A 20,114-nucleotide genomic window follows, 5' to 3' on the forward strand; every position below is an offset into this window, starting at 1 on the left:
TTGTGAAGGCATCTCCCGTGCTCCGCCTCGGCGTGCAAAGACCCTTCTGGGGACAGTGGGGTCGGCAGCTGCTGGAGCCCAGGCCACCATCCTGCTCCCGATCCTGTGGGGACAAGCCCACCGCCTCCTCCCAGTGCAGCCCCAGGAGCCATCCCCCACGGGAGGCTTGGCTTTCCCAGGGAACAGGCCCCAGCAGTACCCAAACACTTCCCACGCAGCCCAGGAGCGCTCCAAGGAGCAGGGCAGTGCTGGTGGCTTTGGGGCTGGAGGTCCTGCTGTGCCAGGCTGAGGCTCGGCCACCCCGGCCACCAGCGCCTCACCCTGCCTCCGTGTCCCTGCTCGGTGGTGGAAAGCTGGGTCTGAAGGACCAAACCGCGCAGCTCCAGCAACCGGGGAACGGGGAGCGCATCCCGAGCCCGCGGCGCCACGCGGCGATGCTGCTGCCGGAGGCTGTGGGCACATCCGTTACGTGTTTAATTTAAGGTCAGCCTGTACCTACGGCACCACTTCTGTTCCCACGCCTCATCCCTAAAATACCCCGGCAGCCAGCGCAATATCCTAAAAACAGGTCGATCTGGAGCACCGCGCCGTTCCCTGGGAACCTTTCGGATAATAGCCAGAGGACTTCAGAGGACATAAACCCCGCAGCTTCTTTGACTCCCGGGAAACCTGCTGGTTTACCTCTGTGTAGGACTGGCCCTGATATTTTTACAGCGTTGCCTAAAATAAGTGGCCTCAAAGCCTTTTGGCTGACCGCGGAGGAGCCCGGGGAAGCTCGCTCTGTGACAGGCGGGATGAGCTGCACGGCGCAACGAAGGCACACGTGGGCAGGGGCACGGCTGCACTTCAAGGCACTGCGAGAGCCGGAAGCCCCGTTCCTCTCCATCCACCTGCTGCCCGGACCCCTTCCCGCAAGCCACATCTCTGCCTCTCTCCGTTATTCTGGTTTCGTTCAAGCAATAACAAATGTAGTGCCGCAGGAATTTCCAGAGAGAAGCAGAGAAAAAAGGGAGCAAAAGCAAGCATGAGCAATGGTGAGCGTGGCGAGCCGATTCCTCTTCCCAGCCTGGCTTTCTCTGTGCTGGTTTTACACGTATAATTCTTTTCTTCTTTCCCCCGTTCTTGCTTGTTTGATTTTTGCATTATTTATGGCTTGTCTTCAGGGCCTCCATTTGTTGTTATTGTTTCATTCAACAATAAAATAGATTAGATAAAAACAAACAGCGCTGAGCCGTGGCTGAGCCCACCGGTCCTGCAGTCAGCAGTGCCGCGGGCGGGCGAGTGGCCAGCAGCGCCCGCTGGCCCGGGACGAGGGGCTGGATCCGCACACGGGCACCGAGGCGTACAGCTTGGCTGCGATTTGGGCTCCGGGTGCTGCCAGCCCCACAGACACGCGTCCTTCCCAGGTATGGGGGTGCGCACGAAGCTCCTGGGTCACAGCAACGCACCCAGACCTCAGCCCCCCTCTGAGCAAGAAGGAAAACGCTGGTTGAAAGGAGAACCCAGGTTATTTTTAGGGCAATTTCAGGAAATCCAACATTTCATCTTCACTGGTGACGCTGTCTCAAGTCCGCTGGCACCGGCTGTGGATGCTGTGCCACGCAATCCCAGCCCCAGGTGCTTTGGGAAGCCGGGACAGGGGGGATCAGCTCCGTCCCAAAGGGAAGGGCTCGGTGCAAGCCACGCAGCACGGCCCCGCGGCTGCACAGCAGCTGGAGCATGGGCAAAAAGCCTGGTGGGTTTAATGCCTTTAATGAGGGCTGCTAGGCTTCCTGCAGCCTCCGCTGTGCCATGGGGAACCTCACCAGTCCCCAGCCCTTTCTGCCTGGCAGCGCTGTCCCCGTGGGCACAGAGCACAAGGAGCAACCCACCGCGGTGACGGAGCGTCCCCCCCGCTGCCCTTGGCAGAGGGCTGCTTTGGGGTTGTTTTGTTTTGTTTTCCTTGAGCTGCAAGAGATGCTTTCCGCCCCTTCCTCCTTCTCCCCGTGGTGATGATAATAATACAGAGACTGCACTCGGGGCTGCATGCGAGAACAAAAGTAATCACGTGGCCATACGGTGCCTAGAAATTAAATCGGAAACGCAAGGCCAGGGTTTCCATTTCGGTTCAGCCTCTGCATCGTTTCCCATTGAAAAGGAGCAGCAGGCTGAGCACAAAGCAGTTTAATGGCAGCACCTAATGGCAGCGCAATCCCAGGCTTCCCGGAGCAAATCAGAGCTCAAGCCCAGGGCGGCCGCGGCTCCACGCAGGGCGAGGGGGTCCCCACGCTGCTCGGCGCCGAGGCCCTGCCTCCTGCCCTTCGTCTGGCTCTGGAGGCACACATTTCTTTGCAGCACGGCTGAGGCTGGCGCTCAGCTCCTCCAGCTAACCCTGGTGGGCTCCTCAGGGCTGCCCCCAGCCCAGGGGGCGTTGGGGAAGGGACGGGTTTGGGTGCCGGAGGGACAGAGGTGTGCACAGGTGAGGCCTGAAGGGAATCCCCGGCCCGGCAGAGGCTGAGCCTCCAAACGTGCTCAGACTTTGCTCGGCACCCCCGGCGTGCCTCCGAGGCCTGCGTCCGTCATTCCCCATCTCTCACTCGACGTCTCCGATCTCAACAATGAGCCGGAAGAATGGAGCACGTCAAAATATTTCTGCTTCTCCCTCCTGCGAGAATTCCCCATCGGAGACCAATCCAATTAAGGTGCTGGTTATGAAATTAACCATAATTACAAGAGCGATATTTAACGTTTTGCATTCTGATGAAGAAACGGAACGGAAATTATGAAAAAAAACAATAATGATGGGTCCTACCGAGATAACTAAGAGCAACGCAGGGCAGCGGGGGAGGAAAGGAACAAAGGCGCCGGGATGCTCTGGCTCACCCTCAGTGCTGTCCCCAGCTCGGGACACCGACCCTGGCCCTGTGACAAGGGACACAGAGCTTCGTGGGGCAGCCCGTGCCATGACACTGGCATCCCACGGGACAGTCAGGTGGCGGAGGGAATGCCTGGGGAGAACAGGGACACGGTGGGTGCAGCTCCAAGCAGACGGCAAAGCAGGGTCACAGGGAGCGGGGACACGTGGCAGAGGCACGGAAAAATCTCTCCGTGCAGCCATTTCCCTCCGCAAGCTCCAATTTTTCCTCCCCCAGGTGGAGGGCTGGGGGGGGGGGAACTGACTTGGAAGAAAATTGAGGCCATGGCCTCCAGTTGCTTTCTCCCTTTATTTTTCTTGGGTTGTTTGATTTGAGTTAAGCATTCGTAGCCCTCTTCTCTCTCCTCCCAGCCTCCCCCCGCGGCTGACAAGCTGTGCTGGCTCTTTTCCCACCAAGAGCCATTTCTGCTCGTGCTAGGATAAACCCCGCTCCCTCTGCTTCCCGACAGACGAGGGAGGACAGCCTCCGACCCAGGGCACTGGACGCATCCAGCCCTCGAGGAGCCGCACACCTCGACCTGTGCCCTCCTCTCACTGCGCGGGGTGACGGGATGGGTGGGCACGGAAAGGGGATCAGATGGATTTGGAGGAGTATGGGGGTGAGCGGTGCTGCGCGGTGCCCCAGCCCAGGACACCGAGGAGTGAGGCTTCTCCGAGGAGCGAGGCTCTCCAAGCTCTGGAGGCTCTGCCCCGCACGGCCTCCATCCCTGCACGGCCTCCATCCCTGCACGGCCTCCATCCCCGCACGGCCTCCATCCCCGCACGGCCTCCATCCCCGCACGGCCTCCATCCCTGCACGGCCTCCATCCCCGCACGGCCTCCATCCCCGCACGGCCTCCATCCCCGCACGGCCTCCATCCCCGCACGGCCTCCATCCCCGCACGGCCTCCATCCCCGCACGCCCTGACGACCACTCAACCTAACGTGGGGCGAGGCCAGACCCTGGCTCTCAGCTTTGCCTTCGGCAGGAGTGGCCTCCTTGCCTCCGCTCCCCGTGAGCCTCCTGCGGCTGCACGTGGTGCTCCAAGCCGAGGCCAGCTACCTCTGGCCCACGGCACGGCCATCTTGCCCGAAGGGACACGTGTGGGGACATCGAGCTCACGCCAGCCTGGAAGGATTCAACGAGACCAAGCCCCAGCTCCGCTGACCTTCCCCAGTGCCAGCAGTGCCCAAACTCCCCACGGGCCACAAGCCAAATGGGGACGAGGAGCAGCCGGGTTGCGGTGCCCCAGGGACAGCGGCTCCCACAGGTGACACGGGAAAGCCTCTCTCCAGGAATTTCCACCCCGGCGGGGTCCCAAAAGGGGTAGCAGAGTCACACTTCCCACCAGCACCTTCACAGAGACGTGCCCCTGGCAAACACGTCCCCCCCAGCCCGACGGCGCTGCCCCCCGAGGCTGTCACCCCCGGCCACCCGAGGCACTGTCACGGCACCTGGTGGGGTCCCTTAATCCTCACCGAGCCACGACGGGCGCCGGTGTGCTTTACAACGCAGCGGCTGTAATTACACGATAATTACACCATAATCGTGGCGTTATTATAAAGTGATTTATCAAGCCCTGAAATTAAAGCTCAAGTTACAGGATTTTACACTTGTTACGTGCATCGAGCAGGGTAAACTCCGGCATCATTACGGGACTGTATTAAGTAGGAAACTAAAGGAATAATAAGTCGTTCAGTCATGCTGTTAACCTGCCAGTGATATGAAACACTGGTAATTAGAGGTATCGCGGAGTAATTGCGTTAGAGGTGTAGAATAACTGCAGCACGGTACGGTGTTACAGAAACACAGCCATCCGCTTCGAAATTAATCCCCCCGCAAAAAGGTTTGGCGGGTCTGAGTCCCCGGAGAGGAGAGGGGAGGAGAGGAGGAGGAGGAGGAGGCCTGGTTACGGGGAAAATGGCCCCAGCATGTCTGTAGGAAGGCACGGATGCTCAGCCCTGGGATGCATTTCTCTCTCAGCCTCGCTCACCGCTCTCGCTAAGCTCAGAGCACCGAGCCCACTGCTCGCCGCGGTACCAAACTGCCGGCTGAGCACCCCAGGCAGGAGCCAGGAGCAGGAGGCGGGGAGGCAGAGGCAGCCCAGGCAGCTCCTGCCGCTGGCCACAGCCACGCTGCTGAGACGGGCAGGGGGCTGAGCAGGGCTCCCTGCACAGGGCAGCTCGGCGTTTGGGACAGGCTGAGGGCATTTGGGACAGGCTCGGGGCGGTGCTGGCCATTTGCACCTGGGAGAGAGGCAGGAGAGGTTTGAAGCAGGGGGTAGAGGGTGCTGCGGTGTGGGGCTGAGCAGCGACACGGGGCTGGGGGGCTGCCTTTGGGGTGGGCAGCCCTGGGGGCGTGAAGGCGGGTGTGAAGGTCAGCTCGGCGCTGCTCGAGGCGGCAGCATGGGGAGCTGAGGGTTAAGGCTGGAGGAGGGCTGGGACGGCGAGGAAGGGACATCAGAGCCCACGCCAAGGTGCTGCAGAGCAGGGGGAGATGGAGGGAGGAAGGGAAAGGAGCAGATCCACCGAGCAGGGCTGCCCCGGGTGCTTCACCCCCAGTTCTGTGGCCACGGGGAGCAGCGGGGGACGGGGTCTGGCATGGATGGGCACCGCCGGGCAGGGCTGGCTGAGCCCCGGCTCTGCGATCCGGCACGCACCAGGGCGCGGAGCGAGCGATGACCGCCGGTGCCCACGCTCACGCCCGCCCTCGCCGAGCCTCCCTCCCGGTGGAAATCACTTCCACGGCACCGGTCCTCCCCGGCGGGGGCAACCCCAGCACCTGGAGCACAGCGCGCCCCTGCCCTTCGCTCCGGGCTATGTCCACTTCCAAGGCGCAAGGTGAAAAATCCGATACCCTCCCTCAAGGCAGCAGCAGGAGCAACAAGCGCCAGCGCTGCTTGGGAGGGCTCCTCGGCCGGCCAGAAGGCTCCCTGGCATCCTCCCAACCCCTCCTGCCCCGAGAAGCCCCTTCAACATTAACCCCTTCAACATTAACCCCTTCAACATTAACCCCTCCTTTTTCTGCCGGGCACAAACCGGACTGGCAGCCCCTCGCTGCCTCCACTCCCATTTTCCCGTGCCGGGGGCTGAGCCCAGACTGGGGGGGGGAGGGGGGTCCCTCAGCGGCTCCCCAAAAACCTGGGGGTCCATCGTCCACCCAAAGGGCAGCACATCCCCACAGCCCCGGCTCACCTACCTGCAGGCCGGGGGGCTGGCGCCGGCGGGGGGCAGCCCCCCTTGGCCAAACTGCCCCCCATGGCTCCCGGCTCGGGGCTGGGAGCTCGCCCTGCCCGGGTGAAGTCCTTCGTGCCTCGGTGCGCGGCGTGCCCGGGAGAGGGGCAGCCTCCCCCAGCATCAACCTCGCCGGCCGCGCCGGGGGGCTGCGGGGCGCCCAGGGAGCCTGCCAGGCTGCGCCGTGCCCCACCTGAACGCGGGATCCGCTCGGCTAGCGGGGAGGAGGAAGAGGAGGAGGAGGAGGAGGCTGCCACAGCAGGAGGATGCGGCGCAGGGCGAGGCAGCCCCGGGTGGCCGGGGCAGGGCGCGGGGCTGGGGAGAAGCAGGGGCCGAGCCGCGCCGCGCCGCCAGCCCCCCGGGCAGCCTCCCCATCCCTCTTACCTGCATCTCATTCTCGCCGGCGGTCTCCTTCGGTCCGAAATGGCATCTCCCCCGGCCCCCCCCCTCCTCCGCCACAGCCTCCACCTGCAGTAACGCAGCTCCCCCTCTCCGCAGCGCCGGCACGGGCGGGAGGCGCACGGGCGGCGGAGGCGCCCCCGGGTCCGCCCGGCTCCCGGCCCCCCCCGGCGCCCGGCGTCCGCTCCGGGGCCGCCCTAGGGACGCTCGGCGGCCGGCGGCCTCCCCTCCGCGCCCGCCGGGCGGAGGCCGGGGGAGGCGGCGGTGCTGCGGGGGGGCGGCGGCGGCGGCATGGCCCCCCCCGGCGGGCGGGGAGGCGCGGCCCGGGTCCGCTGCCGCCGGCCGAGGCTGCTGCGGGGCGGCCGGCTGGGAGGCAGCCTCGGCTGCCGGCCCCCGCCTCCCCTCCGGGAGGAGCCGCCGGAGGGAGCGGGGCGGTGCGGGGCCGGGGGCGGCCTCCAGTCCCCTCCTCCCGCAGCCTCGGTGCGGGCTGCGAGGCCGGGCTCTGCTTCGGGGCGGGGGGGAGAGGTGCGGGGCTGCCCCCGTCCCCGCGGAGGGCCGTCCCGCTGCTGCCGCGCGGGGCTTTCTGCTCCCCGGCTTTCACGGCGCCCCCCGCGCTCTGTAGGGAAAAGGCTGCGGGGCCGGGGGAGGCCCCCGGGACGGGTCTGGGCGCTCCTGCCCCCAAAGGCCCCGGTTCGGCGCATCCCGAACCGGTACCATCGTACCAGGACTTTCTGTGCTCTGCCCGCGGCTTCGCCCCCCTCCAAAACGGACACTGATTTATCCAGCACCCTCAGGGGTTTTTCCCACTGCCCGCTCTCCCATCGGAGGCTGGTTTCTCCAGCAGAAATGGACACAAACTTTGCTTGTCATGTGCACTTTCCCCTCCTGCTCCCTTTCAGCGGGGCTCTCGGGTGCTTCCCGCTCCACCCCGCTTCTGCCGGCCCTACAGTGCCGCCGGCAAGGCGGGCCGAGGAGCCGCACGGGGAGCCAGCAGCCAGGCTGGCTGCGTTGGCACAGGCTGAGGCTCCAAGTCCCCACACCAGTCCCATGAGCCTTCCCTCGGACAGCTCTCTCGGCCAGTGGGAGCTTTTGAGGAAGACGATGGCTTGGCCTTCCTCCACGAGCCGTCTAACAAGCCCAGGGGCGGAGATTCCCATGCAGACAACACCCCGGGCAGCCTCCATCCCTCCTTGGCCTCTCCTGCCCGAGCTGGGTCAGGTTCCCGCGTGTGCCCGCCGTGGGGCACGGGACCCCAGCAGCCACCCCGAGCAAACCCTGGGCTCGGAGCAAAGCCCGGGCCGCGTGAGCCTCCCGCCGTGCTCAGGCGGAGGCTGCTGCCTCCCCGGAGCCCGCAGAGGAGATAACAGTTATCCTCCTGCTCGGCACACGCGAGCTTCGAGCGGCGCAGGAATAAACAAAGGGTGGGCACCGGGAGCTCGCCAGCTGAGGGCTGAATCACTCCTCCCGCAGCGCCAGCGCCGCTCCCGCACGCGCTGCTGCCCACTCGTTGCCTGCTGCCTCCCCGCGCGCTCCTCCCAGAGCCCCCATCGGGAGGAGGCCTCTCCGCCGGCCCCGCAGCGAGGCAGGACGGGGCGAGGGCAGGGGTGTGCGTGTGTGCGTGTGCGTGCCCGCGCCCTGCTCCTGCCATCCAGGAAACCCAGCGCAGCCCCTCCGCGTGGTGGTCGGGCCTCTCCGCAGCGCGGATCGATGCCTCTCCTTGTTACCGGTGTTTCCGCGGTGCCGTCGATGCTGATGGCACTTTGCAACACGCAGACAAAGCCGGCAAACTGAACACGGCCAGAAAAAACAGAGGACAAAAGACAGGCTAAGAGCTCCGAGCGCTGTTTTTAGAGCTTCCCCCCTCCGAGCACGCTGTGAAAGCCCCGCTAAAGTGCAGGGCACTGCCCGCTCAGTAATAACACTCCAGAATAATTCCCGGCATTGTCTGGTGCCAGAAGGGGGGAATTGCACCTCGGTCCTTCCGAAAGGCCCGGCGAGCACGGCGCACAGGCAGGGCTGGGCGAGAGCCCTGCTATTCGCTGCCGGGAAGCAGGGGGCCTCCCAAGACCAGCTTTCGGCAGCCGTCCCCACCCCGGCGTGGCGGCGAGGGACCGGGGACTGGGCGCAGGAGCCCTGAGCCGTTTTCCCCTCGCAGCCCCGCGGGGAGCGGCAAGAACATTTGGGCGTCCATCTGCGGGGGGCTCGTCCCTCAGACAGATGCTCCAGCTCCTTGCCACTGCCGTCCTCAGATGACGACGGGCCGCAGCAGATGGTTCCCTTCTGCTGGCAGGAGGCAGGGAGCTGCGCCGGCTTCCACCTCCCTGCCGGGCTGCGAGCCCCTGCCCGGGCAGCAGGACGCAGGGCTGCCCTTGGAGGGGGCCGCCTGGGGCGTGCTCTGATGTTCCCCAGCAGCATCCCTCCTGGTTTGGGCACACGTGCCCAGGAATCCCACAAAAGGTTCGGAAAGGGCTGAGCTGGCAGGAGGGAGATGGGTTTTAATTAGTGCCATTATTCTTATAGTTCCCTTTCTTTTCAAATTTTCACACTTTTGTCGTAACAAGCTGAGCTGAGAAAATACGTGCAAATGCCAGGCTGCGATAAGATGTACCACACCTTGAAGTGCTGCCAGCAGCGGCTCTGGGAACGCCAGATCTGCTGCCTGCCCCTCCAGCCTCCTCCCTCCGCCCACAGGGACAGAGACCTGCATTTCCCACGAGCCCGGATGGCAAACGGCTCCTCAACCCCACCCGGCACGAAGTAGCCCTGGAGAAGGCTGCCGTAGCCTCCCGGCTGCTCGGGACACGGAGGGGAAGAGAAGCCGGGTGTCTCGTGCACCACGCACACAGCTCCGGTGCCCAAGGGTGGCTGCGAGCACCCAGCCCTGCGGATACGGGCAGGGGGAAAACATGCTGGCGGGTCTCGGGAGTCTGCTTCCCGGAGGCGGTGACATTTCGGGGTGCGTGGGGGGCGGTGGGATGAAGGGGCAAGGCAGGATGTGCCTGCTCCCCCGTCCCCGCGGCCATCTGGATGTGTGCTGCTGCCACCTCGCAGCGGGCTGAGTCAGTCCAGTGGCTTCTCATTATCAGCTGGAGGGAGTCCAAATTCTGCGGCGTACGCCTGCTCCTGAGCGAAATTGAGGATCGTTATCAAGTATTGTCATAATGGTTTCTCTCTGTACTGCCTTGTACCGCTCCTTGCCCTGGCCAGCTGATTGATTTGGAGCACAAGGAGGCGGTGTACCAAAAATCCTCCAGCCGGCAGCCGCCCGCTCGGGATGGCAGCACCGGGAGCCACGCAACGTCACCACTGTCCCCACGAGCAGCCTCGCTGGGAGGCCCAAGAGAAAGAGGCCACGTGCCCTGATGCGAGCCTGGCTCGAGTGCCCAGCAGCCCGAACGCGCCGTGGAAAAGGCTCCGTTAAATTTCTAAGCTCATTGACACACATCCAGGAGGCATTAATAATATCAAGCATCTCAGCGTCTATTGTAGCCCACATCCAGGAGATAAAAGATAATTTCTGGGACAAGGAAGTTACGACAGTGACAGCTTTTTAACAGCCTGGCATAAGAATAGGAGCTGCACAATGGGACAAAGCAATGATTAAAGATCTCTGCACAAAGGAGAGAGGGCTGGCAGACCACAGAGGACATCAGAGTCGTGCCAAAAGAGAAAAGTCTGTGCCGGACGAGGAGGACTGCGGGGGGGTGAGGGAGGTCCCGCTGGGCTGACTCACAAATGCCTGGCTGCTAACAGAGCGGGGTCAGGGTGCTTGGAGGGGGTGAAGGAGGCTCCTCACCTCCGTGCCTGGTAGGGGCTCAGCCCTGCCCGGTGTGCCAGGCACAGACGGGCACGGTGCAGCCAGGACAGGGCCGCGTGGGCCATGCTGGGGAGCTGGGAAGGGAGCTGAGCGCCGCTGGAGGCTGGGGAAGGTGAGGGAGGGCAGGGGCAGGGCGAGGGGCAGCCAGAGCCCCAGAAGCAGAGGCGGCGCACCCAGCACCCGGAGACCCCCGGCAGCGTCAGCATCACGGACATTCGGCGTTCCTTTGCACACATCCACGCTCCCCTAATGCACGCCGCACATGTAAACAGCTGCCTGGTGACATTTGCACGCCCAATTACACCTGTGTATCATTGATTTACATGCACAGTTGGAGAGCAATTAAAACACTGAAGCCTGCTTTGCACTTTCCCACGGCCACCACCACGGGGCCAAGCCCTGGCCCCGGCCCCAGGGCTCGCGCCTTTTGCTTCTCCCTCCCCTGCCTGGCGTGCGGGGAGCCCCGGCCACAGCGGTGCCGCGCGGGCTGGGACCACGCCGGTGCCCCCTCCTGCGACACCCACGTCGGCGGCGACCCTCAAAGCGGCTCGCTGCTTGCTCGGCTCCGTCAGAAGTGGACTGGAGACTTGCCAAAAGGGATTAAAAGCAGGGAGTGAGAAACATTAAAGCTCGCGTAATTACGTGCAAAAAGCCCCTTAATAATTTATAGAGGGAGAGGGTAAATATCTCCGTGCGTTATTCAAGTGCGGCTCGCTGTCCCGTTTGGCTAACACCCAGAGCGCACGCATCACAGCCTTCATCCGGGAGGCCGCTTTGCCTTTAATACCTTTCATAAATTATTGAATTTATAAAGAGGAAAGCAGGTGTCATGTCATTCCTATAAACAGCTTGTTAGTTAAAACTAACGAAGGTGGTGAGCGACACTTTCCTCTCGCCTCTCGCTGTCACCGGCCGCCTCACTGCCGGCAGAGCCAGCTCGGGCGCGAAGCCGACGGACAGAGGGACGCCCAGCACCACAAGCACGGGGAGCGGGACATAGGGCCGGCACGGGGGAAACCGAACATCTCCCTGCCCCCTTGCTGAGCGAGGCAGGGTGCTAGGAGGCCGCGGCTAAAAGCAGCAGGCGTGTGGCTGACTCAGGCAGCACGTGGCGGCGCGAGGGAGCCGGGCACGGCGCCCGCGCACAGGAAAAGCAGTGAGCGAGCGCGCCCACGCCGCCGCCGCCACGGCCACCCCCGCGCAGCCAGTGCCCCCACAGCCGGTGCCCCCGCAGCCGCTGCCCTCGTCCCTGTGCCGCCGGGCACGGCGAGCTGGGCTTGGGAGCAGCTGGCTTGGAGGCTCCGCGTTCGCACCCGCTTGGGGCTGAGCCCTCACGCGCACCCTCCCCAGCTATAATGCATATGCATTGAAAAGCAGAGAGCGGAGCTACGGGAAGGGTTTTAAACAGAGCCAGCACCGAATCAGGGCGAAGGTGCTGCAACCAAGGGGCCCCAAGGAGGACGGTCAGGGTGCTGCTGCAGCAGAGCCAGCGGTGCTGGCACCCCGACGTGGCACCGGGACGTTCCCCGAGCCGCCCCGGTGCGCGACGCAGCCGCCCCATGCTGCCGGCAGCGAGGCGAGGCAGAGCCGCGTGAGGAATGGGGGACCCGGAGAAGACCCGGCAGGGCCTCGCAGGCATGGGAAGAGGGAACTGGAAGTATTGATAATCAATTAACTCCTTCAATTACAGAAGCCTAATGAGGTAGCACGAAGTCACCTCTAATGAACACCAGTTTAATGGAGGCGGTGCCTCGGGGCGCTGGTTTTTGACTCAGTCTTTACGGGGTAGGAAACACAGCGCAAGTATCAAGCAATTAACACCAATAACAAACCCAACCCTCGCTCTGGAAGCAGGTGTGGGGTGTCCCTGTCCCCGACCCTCTGTTATGGGGCCGGTGCCCAGCATGGACCCGCCAGTGCCGGGGCAGCCTCGGGGACAGCTCTGCCTTTGTTGGCAGAGCTCAGCTCGTTTGTCCCCCCCAAAAGCACGCGGTTTCTGGCGATGCCGTGGACGCATGAGCTGCCAGAGGGGTCTTGGCAGCACGGCCCCACTCCCCCACGGGGAAGGGAAGGGGCCCAGGAGGAGGCATGCGGGCTCACTCCCCGAGCCCAGGTGCACGCAGCAGGGCTGCCCATGCCTCCGGCTGCCGCGGCAGATGGAGGAGGACGTGCGCTGCCCGCCGGGACCGTGCCAGGGCTTGGCCGCAGCCTCCCTGCCCTCCCGACGGGCTCTGGGAGCGCGGCGGATGGCTGCAGGAGCCCCGGTGCCAAGAGAGGGCCAGGCCAGGCAAGGCAGGGGTGCGGGGTGCAAATGCGCAAAGCCTGAGTGTGGGAACCTCCAAGTTCCCACGAGCAAGTTTTTTGAGACCTGTATAACCAGTCCCCAGCTCTTACTGGTCCCAGAGCATGGGATACAGATGCCAGGCTTGGGGAGAGTTGGCCCCAGGGGTGTAAAACGCGCAGGGAGGTGAGGTGAGGATGAGATGTATGGGGGATGCTCAGAGAGCAGCTTTCATTAGCAGCCATGCAGCTCCGGGAGCTGGAGATTATTCTCGCCTCTTTTCTTGTTTGTCAGACTTACCCTAAGACTATTAGTGGCTTAACTAATATTCTTACGATCCTGGAGCACCATCCTCACTGGGGTTTAGGGATGCCGAAGGGGTTGCTCCCGTGTTACCCTGGAGCACACCCACAGCTGGGCGGGCTTGCCAGGGGAGCAGGAATTGGTGCAGAGCCCTGGCATCAGCCGCTCTCTTCTCCCAGCCTGGCAGGGCTGTAGCCAAACAGTGCTGGCTGGGGGCAACCACGTCAGAGCTGGCAAGGAGACACATCTCCTCCTGCTTCCACCCTCTCTCTCCCGTGGCGTGGTGTGCGTTTTCTGGGCTGGATGTCACCGCGAGGGTTTGGTGACACAGGGGACTGATCCTGGCGGTTCGGTGCCGCCGCTGCCACAGCCTGCCCCCGTGGCCACGAAGCTCTGGGAGCACTGGCCCAGAAGGCCCCGTGGCCATGCCCCCGGCCTCCAACGAGCAACCCGATGGCATCCCAAATTGTGCTGAGCTGTACCAGCACAGTCCCCCCCCTCCCCGCCCCACTCCCCACCAGCTGGCAGAGCCCCAGCGGTTTCCCCCTGAGAGCGTGCGGTGAGACGCGGCACGAAACAACTGCAGATAATTAAAGGATTGAATGGGGTATCGGAGAGGAGCTGGGAGCTTGCAACATCCATAAATAGCTCGCCTTGCCGAGCTGCTTAACTCCTTGCTTGTTCTTGCCAAAGTGCAGACCCCAAAGGGATGATGCCTGTGTGCGAACAGGGGTGGAAAGTTCAGGAGCGTATTTTTAAACCATTCAAGCTTTACTAGGGCTGGGTGATACATTATTGTGTGTGTGTCGCTTGAAATCTCTCATGAATGCAAAAAAAAAAAAAAAAAAGAAAGCACCATTTTGTCTCTCTAAACTCCCACCCCTCTGCTCCTACCCAAATAACGTCAGGCTAGACGTGACAGGCAAAAGGAAAGCACCACAAGGTGCAGCAGGTTAAAGCCATTGAAACGCTTTTCTCCTCCTCGGGGGGACCTCCTGAGGCCTGTGGGGAGCTGTTTTGGCCAAAACCAGAACCACAGAACGGCTGAGGTTGGAAGGGACCTCTGGAGCACAGCCAGTCCTGGGGAGCCACGAGGGGCCGTGGGGGCAGCAGGTGGGGGTGAGCGGCTGCCATGGGGCACAAGGGCAGCTCAAAAATGTGCTGGTGACCCCACGGAGCCCCAGGCGGGGCAGGGCAGGTGCGTGCCCAGCGGACATGGTGTCCTCCACACCACACAGCGTCACATCTTCCCCACACCATGGGAACGCTGCACCCCCAGCTGCTGGGGCATCCCTGGGGGACCCGCACGTGGTGGCAGTGACGGCCGGCGGGTCCCCGGGCTGGCAGCTGGCCCCGAGCTGCGGCTGGAGGCAGGGGGGGCACTGGGTCTGACAAGCAGCAGGAGCCCTGGTGAGATGCAGCAGGACAGAGGGAAAACAAACCAGAAACTCGCTGGGAAATCATTCCTCTCTTAAATGGTGCTGAAGTAATTAAGCAGCACGGGCTTTATGAATGATACCATCTCTGCCTTGAAACACATCATTACTTCCCTCTGTTAGAGCAGTATTTTTCAATATGTATTTCTTCCTTAAACGCCTGAGGAGAAGGCCCTGTGGCTGGGACGTCAGGACAAGGCTGCTAATCACCTCCTGTTTCACCCAGGGGCAGGGAAGCGTTTGGTGCCGAGCTCTCCCTCCCGGCACACACGCTTCTGCTCGGAGTCACCGCTGTGCGCCTCTCCCCGTCCGCTGCCTGTCTGTCCTCCCTGCCTGTCTGTCCTCCCTGCCTGGCCTCCCTGCCCGCCTTCCCTGCCTGCTCACAGCCCCTCGAGGCTCAGGGTCTGGGTGACGCTCACTTTGGCACCATTTGGGTGCTTCTGCCCCCCCAGGACTCGGCCAGCCCGCGCCACCTGTGTCTCGAACGCTCACCGCGAAGGATTAGAGAGGCCCGAGCAAGAACGAAGGGCTTTTGTGCTAGAAATTGAAAGTTGATGGAGTGTGTCATAGGAAAATGACAACAACCTACTGTACCTCGAAAGACAATTATTTTTCCCTCATTGGAAGTGATTGAATTTCTCCATCAGTGACACTACTGATGCCATCAACACCAACAGCTCTCTTAAGGAAAAGCTTTCTCAGCTGTGCACCTGCAAGTTCCTTGGATCTTCCTGCTTTGCTTCTTCTTCTGCAGGACGTGCCCTGGAACCCCATTTTGGGGTGTTCTGGAGCCGTGGAACCCCATTTTGGGGTGTTCTGGAGCCCTGCGACCCCATTTCGGGGTGTCCTGGGGGCTTTGCATTAAACATCCTGAACACTGGTGCTAGGCACTGGCCTGGGGACACCCTGCAGCCACGTGGGACTCGCTACAGGGCGAAGGGGACAACACTGCTGCCCAGAAGCCCCTTCTCCAGGTGATTTTGGCCCAGAACCCAGAGCAGCAGGAGCCCCAGGTAGGTTGGGGCATTTGTGCGTCCCGTGGGTACCAGCGCAATCCCATCCCCAAAAGTCCAGCCAGAAATAATGCCTGCTGGAAGAAAACCAGCCTCGCTGGCGGGGTTTGGGGGGACAGCGGTGGCAGCCAGGCATGTGCCAATGCCATACAGGTCCAAAACCCTACCTGGAAGGGCGTGGGGGCGATGCCACGGCGGGGCATGGTGGCACTGGCGCAGGCAGGCGCGTTCCCCCCCCCGCTCTGTGTGCCAGGGTGCACAAGTGCGCACGCTCCGGCGGCTTCGTGCCGCATATGTTGTGGGGGCTGAGAGCACATATGTTAGGTACACACACGTCGACGTGTGTGTGCGTATATATATACACAGACATGCATGAGGGAGACTATTATAGCCACACATTTACATACATAATCAACAGCAGAGATTACTGCAGGGTTTGGAAGGCAGCAGGATCGGCCCCGGGTAGCAGAAAAGGGGTATTTTAGCTCTGCCCTCCCAGCCTGTGCCCCTGGTTGGGCTGGGGAAATGTTCATGCCAGAGCCCCAGCTGGGAGGGTGCTGGGGTGGCCATCTCCAGCCCCGGGAAGGAGCAGAGCACCCTGCCTGCCGCGCTCACCCAGAGCCACTGCGGTCAGAGAGGGACCTGGGGACCCATCTGGCCGCACGCAGCCCGTGCCCGTGCCTGGTCGGACGAATGCCATGTCGCTCACGGAGAGAAAGGGCCTCTCCGGGGCAGGATTAATCTCGTTCCTGCCTGAGAAAGGTCAGATGGATTGCGCCTGGCCATGCCTCTTCTCTCCCCGCTGACTGCAAATGTCATCCAGCCAGCGGGCTCCGAGGCAGGTACCCACAGAGGGGATGCGTGCAGCCGGGTGAAACGAACCCGAGCACGCACCCATAGGTGCCTCGGGGTCAGCCCTGGTGCTAGGCACATCTGCACAAAGGGCGAGCACGTGCCACTGCTCGGGGTCTGAAAGCCGGAGGTATTTGTCCCAGCCACACGCAGGCCAAAAGCTCTTCTCTCGGGCTGGATTTTGGGGCCGGATAAAAACAGAAACTGCTTACCTAACTGCGTGCACCATTAGCTAATTGGCTAAGAGCCGGTGAGGTCTGTGCCAGAGGAGGATTGACTCTGGAGTCTTCAAAGCGCTGGTGATGCCTCTGTGCCGGCAGAGCGCCCTTCTCTCTGCACCCCAGGGGTGCACAGAGCCGTCCCTGTGCCATGCTGGGCTCCCCTCTGCCAGGACCCCCCCAGGGCACCCCACAACCTCGGCACCTCCGAGCTCCCCGCAGAGCTACAACCAGTCCTAGAGCGAGGACACAAGACTCGGGTGCTGAGCAGCACCGGACGCTTTGGCGTGGTGAAATGTGGCACTCGTTTCACCGGATAGCCCCGAGCAGCACCGCCAAGCTGCGAAGCGCCTCGGAGTTGACTCAATGTCATATTTAAGTGCTGGCCGCGTCACAATTCAGGATGCTTCGGAAAGGTTATGTAAACCATTACATCAAATCCCGGGAGAGTTATTAAGGTGAGCGGCGGAGCATGGGAGAATGGGTGATTATCTCACAGCAGTAGCGGGGAGCCACACAAGAAGTGTCCAGCTTAAGGATGTAACTCATTCTCCTTACAAGCCTCATTTTGTTTCTTCTTAGTGCTTGTTAAAAAAAAAAAAAAAAAGTAATCTGTCAACAGATTATGCGTTCTGGAAAATAATTATTCTAGAGAGTCTCCAATCCATCAGGTAAGGTGCTGGGGAGATGTGGTTTGAAAAACCAGAAAGCTTCTCACTTTTGGAGGTTTTCTGGTTTTCCCCCCTTTTCGGAATGTCATATTTTAAATTCAGTGTGGTCTATTAACTCCAAATTTGTTTTATTCATCTGAACTCATGCCTTTGAGGACCTGGGGGAGGACTGCATGGCTAATTTTGAAGTTATTTGCTACGGACTCTTGAACCTCTCAAAAGTACGTGGCTTCCCCATGGAGTTTCTCGAGTTTGCAGCACTTGCCTTCAAGGACAGGACGGTGTCTACAGGGGCCCGCCATTTTTCCGAGGTTGGAACTGACCCAGCCAGGTCAAAAGATATCAGGAAATCTTTAGGAGCAGCAAATGCTTTGCAGAAAAGCCCACAGCTGGTCTGCCTGGGTTAAATAACAGGAAGGAGCCTGCAGGGGCAACGCGAGCCCTTGGAAACTGCAGGCCTGCAGCAGCCAGTGGAAGGACTCTGAACATCCTCACCGCCGTTGCGCTGAAACAGCCGCCCGAGCCGTGCCAATTGCACAGATCAAGTCCTGCGCCTAACACGTTTTCTGGCGAGGAAAGCCAAGCCCAAAGGCAATCTGTGCCCTCGGCCGGGTGGCCGTGCAGCACCCCGGTGCCCCCTGCCCTCACGCAGGGGAGGCGAGGAGCTCCGCTGGGTGCCCCCTGCGGCGTTCCTTCCCGCAGGGACCCCGGGGAAGGCACGTATCCAAGGCTTTGGCCCCGCGGCGGTGCTGCCGTCACCCCCTCTGCCGGGTTGCAGATGTAGTACACACCACTGGCATTTTCACGCTCATTGTCATCTCGCTGCACGCCCGGCGGCACGTAATCACGGCCGTGTCCAACAAGGGGGCCCTGACTCGCGCGGGCTCCAGCAGCGCCCGGTCACCAGCCGGGGCGAGCTGCGTGACAGCCCTGGCGAGGCGAGGCTTTCTGATGCCTTCACACTCCTCCTCGCATCCCAGCCAGCCCCCGCATGACCGCGGGCCACGCGGCAGGGTCCTGAGCCTGGCGGGTGGGCGCCGGGGACGTCCTGCTGCCCCGAGGTCCTGGGGGAAAAGTGGGGACAGGATCAGCCCCGGCCTGCTCCGTGCATGGAAGGGCTCCGGTCTCCTGGGCTATGAGCTGGCACCTTCCGCTGATGTTAACATTCATTTAAGAAAAATTACAAAAAACCCCAACATGGGCTAATTAGCTAATGACATTATTTTGGCCTGATGTGCCATATAATTAAACAACTAATAAACGGCAAGAGTCCTGTGCTGCTGAGGCTCCTGAGTCAATACCATGCTATTACCACGGTGTAATTGAGTTTACAGAGAGCCTCAGCACAGACGTCCCAGAGCCCATGCGAGGAACGGTATTGAAATAGCCACCAGAGACCCACCTGCTGGATAAAGGAGAAAGACAAATCTTTTAATCTACAATACAGCCTGAAGTCACACGTGGAGAAGAGAAGGCTGTGCTTTGCAGGGCGGTAAATGTGTTTGCTAGAGGAGGGTACAGGCCACCCAGGGGATGCTACATGCGCGAGAGCTTCTCCTCTGGCTGCAACAGGGACTAGCTGAGCTCCGGGGAGGATGCGAGTGGGATGAAATGTGGCTTGTCCTCACCTCTGCGGAAATGCATCCATAAGTCTGTCTCCTGGTACCCAAAATGTGTACATTTCTCCATCAAAAGGGTGTTTTTGGTGATTGAACCAAAAGGCGCATCAGGGCTACTGAGAGGTCTCGGGGGTGGCTCGAGGTCTCCTCCCGCAATCCTGCCCTGTGGACACCAAGTGCCCTGACCTAACGCTGTGCCTGCAGGCTAAGAACGGGCCGGGAGCTGGCCTGTGGGCTGCAAACCTCCTTCCTGATTTTTTTAGTGTTTGAGAGAGAGGAGGAGAGAAGTGGGCTGGCACCCAAGCTCCCACTTGAGTCGTGAAGCATCTCCTGCTGTCTCCTTTTTATTTGCAGAGGGGTGCAGAGCCCCACTCACTTTTATTCCCTGAGCCCCTCGGAGGTGGGTTCATTGCGTGGACGTGTTGCAAATCCCAACCGGCGAACACAAGCCCGGCGGGACCTGTGCACACACACACACACAGCCTGTTCCTCGCCTGCTCCCGTGCTCTCCCCTCCATGCAGCCCTGCTCCCAAGCCCGTGTCCCCATGTGCAGCCGTGCTCCAGCTCGTCCTCCTCGCCGCCGTCCCGCAGCAGTGCCACGCGAGCACTACGCACGCTCCCGGCCCCCTCGGAACAGGAGGAGGGGACGGCACGGCGAGGGACGGACACGGCGCCTGTGCAGCCAGGATGCCAGGGACCTGCGGGTTTCTTACGGGGTGGGACAGTGGATGCAGATCTGGAGGCTCTGCTCACATCCAGCAGCAGCTTTACGTGCTAGGGATGGATCCAAGGGGGCCCAGGTGGAAACGCAGTGGGAACTGCTGGAGACCAAGCCATCAGAGAGCCCAGAGGACTCCTCTCAACGTATCCTCCGAGCCTCTGCATGGCAGAAACCCCACCATCCATCCCCCAGGAGCCACTGCATCCAACCACGAGGGCACCTGGCTAAGCCTGCCATCGCATTTAGGACACAAAACTGCGCCCTGGGGCTGGTGCGGAGGGACCCTGGGGCAGCAGGAGCGGGACTGCATCAGAAAAGGAGCAAAACCCATGTTTGGGAGGGCAGAGAGCGGCGCGGTGCCTGCAGGCGGGCACGTCGGCAGGGCCAGGAGCAGAGGACGGCGGTGCCGGGGAGAGGGGGGCGTGCAAAGGCTCGGCGGCGGCGGAGCTGCCGCTGACAGTGAGAGGCAGCTCCTGTCGTCGGTGTGAGCCAGGCTCTGCCAACCCAAATACCGAGCTTGCTGACAACAAGCCCCGCGCTCCTGCGGCACTGCCGTCAATCAGCGGCGTGCAGGGGGCGTGCTGGCGGCGCGCCATCCCCAGCAGCCACCCGCCACGGTGCCAGGGGGGAGAGGGGCTCGTGGCTTCACTTGGTGG

At 62.0% G+C, this 20,114-nt stretch overlaps 1 protein-coding gene across 4 annotated transcripts in view; it reads right to left on the minus strand.

Annotated features, from left to right (window-relative positions):
- The window catches only part of LINGO1 (leucine rich repeat and Ig domain containing 1), a 136,226-nt gene that overhangs the window by 7,362 nt on the left and 108,750 nt on the right, over positions 1-20,114 (minus strand). The window contains exon 1 of one of the 4 annotated variants that reach the window (XM_080551431.1): positions 6,512-6,886. The exons of 2 other annotated variants lie outside the window; for them this stretch is intronic. In XM_080551431.1, coding sequence (XP_080407557.1) covers positions 6,512-6,517 — 6 coding nt within the window. In that variant the 5' untranslated portion in view covers positions 6,518-6,886. Of the gene's footprint in view, positions 1-6,092; positions 6,887-20,114 lie in introns of those variants that run through there. One more of the 4 variants, XM_080551430.1, reaches the window with a different exon arrangement.

Source organism: Anser brachyrhynchus (assembly GCF_964034855.1).
Source record: "Anser brachyrhynchus genome assembly, chromosome: 11".
In the NCBI taxonomy this organism is placed as follows: domain Eukaryota; kingdom Metazoa; phylum Chordata; class Aves; order Anseriformes; family Anatidae; genus Anser; species Anser brachyrhynchus.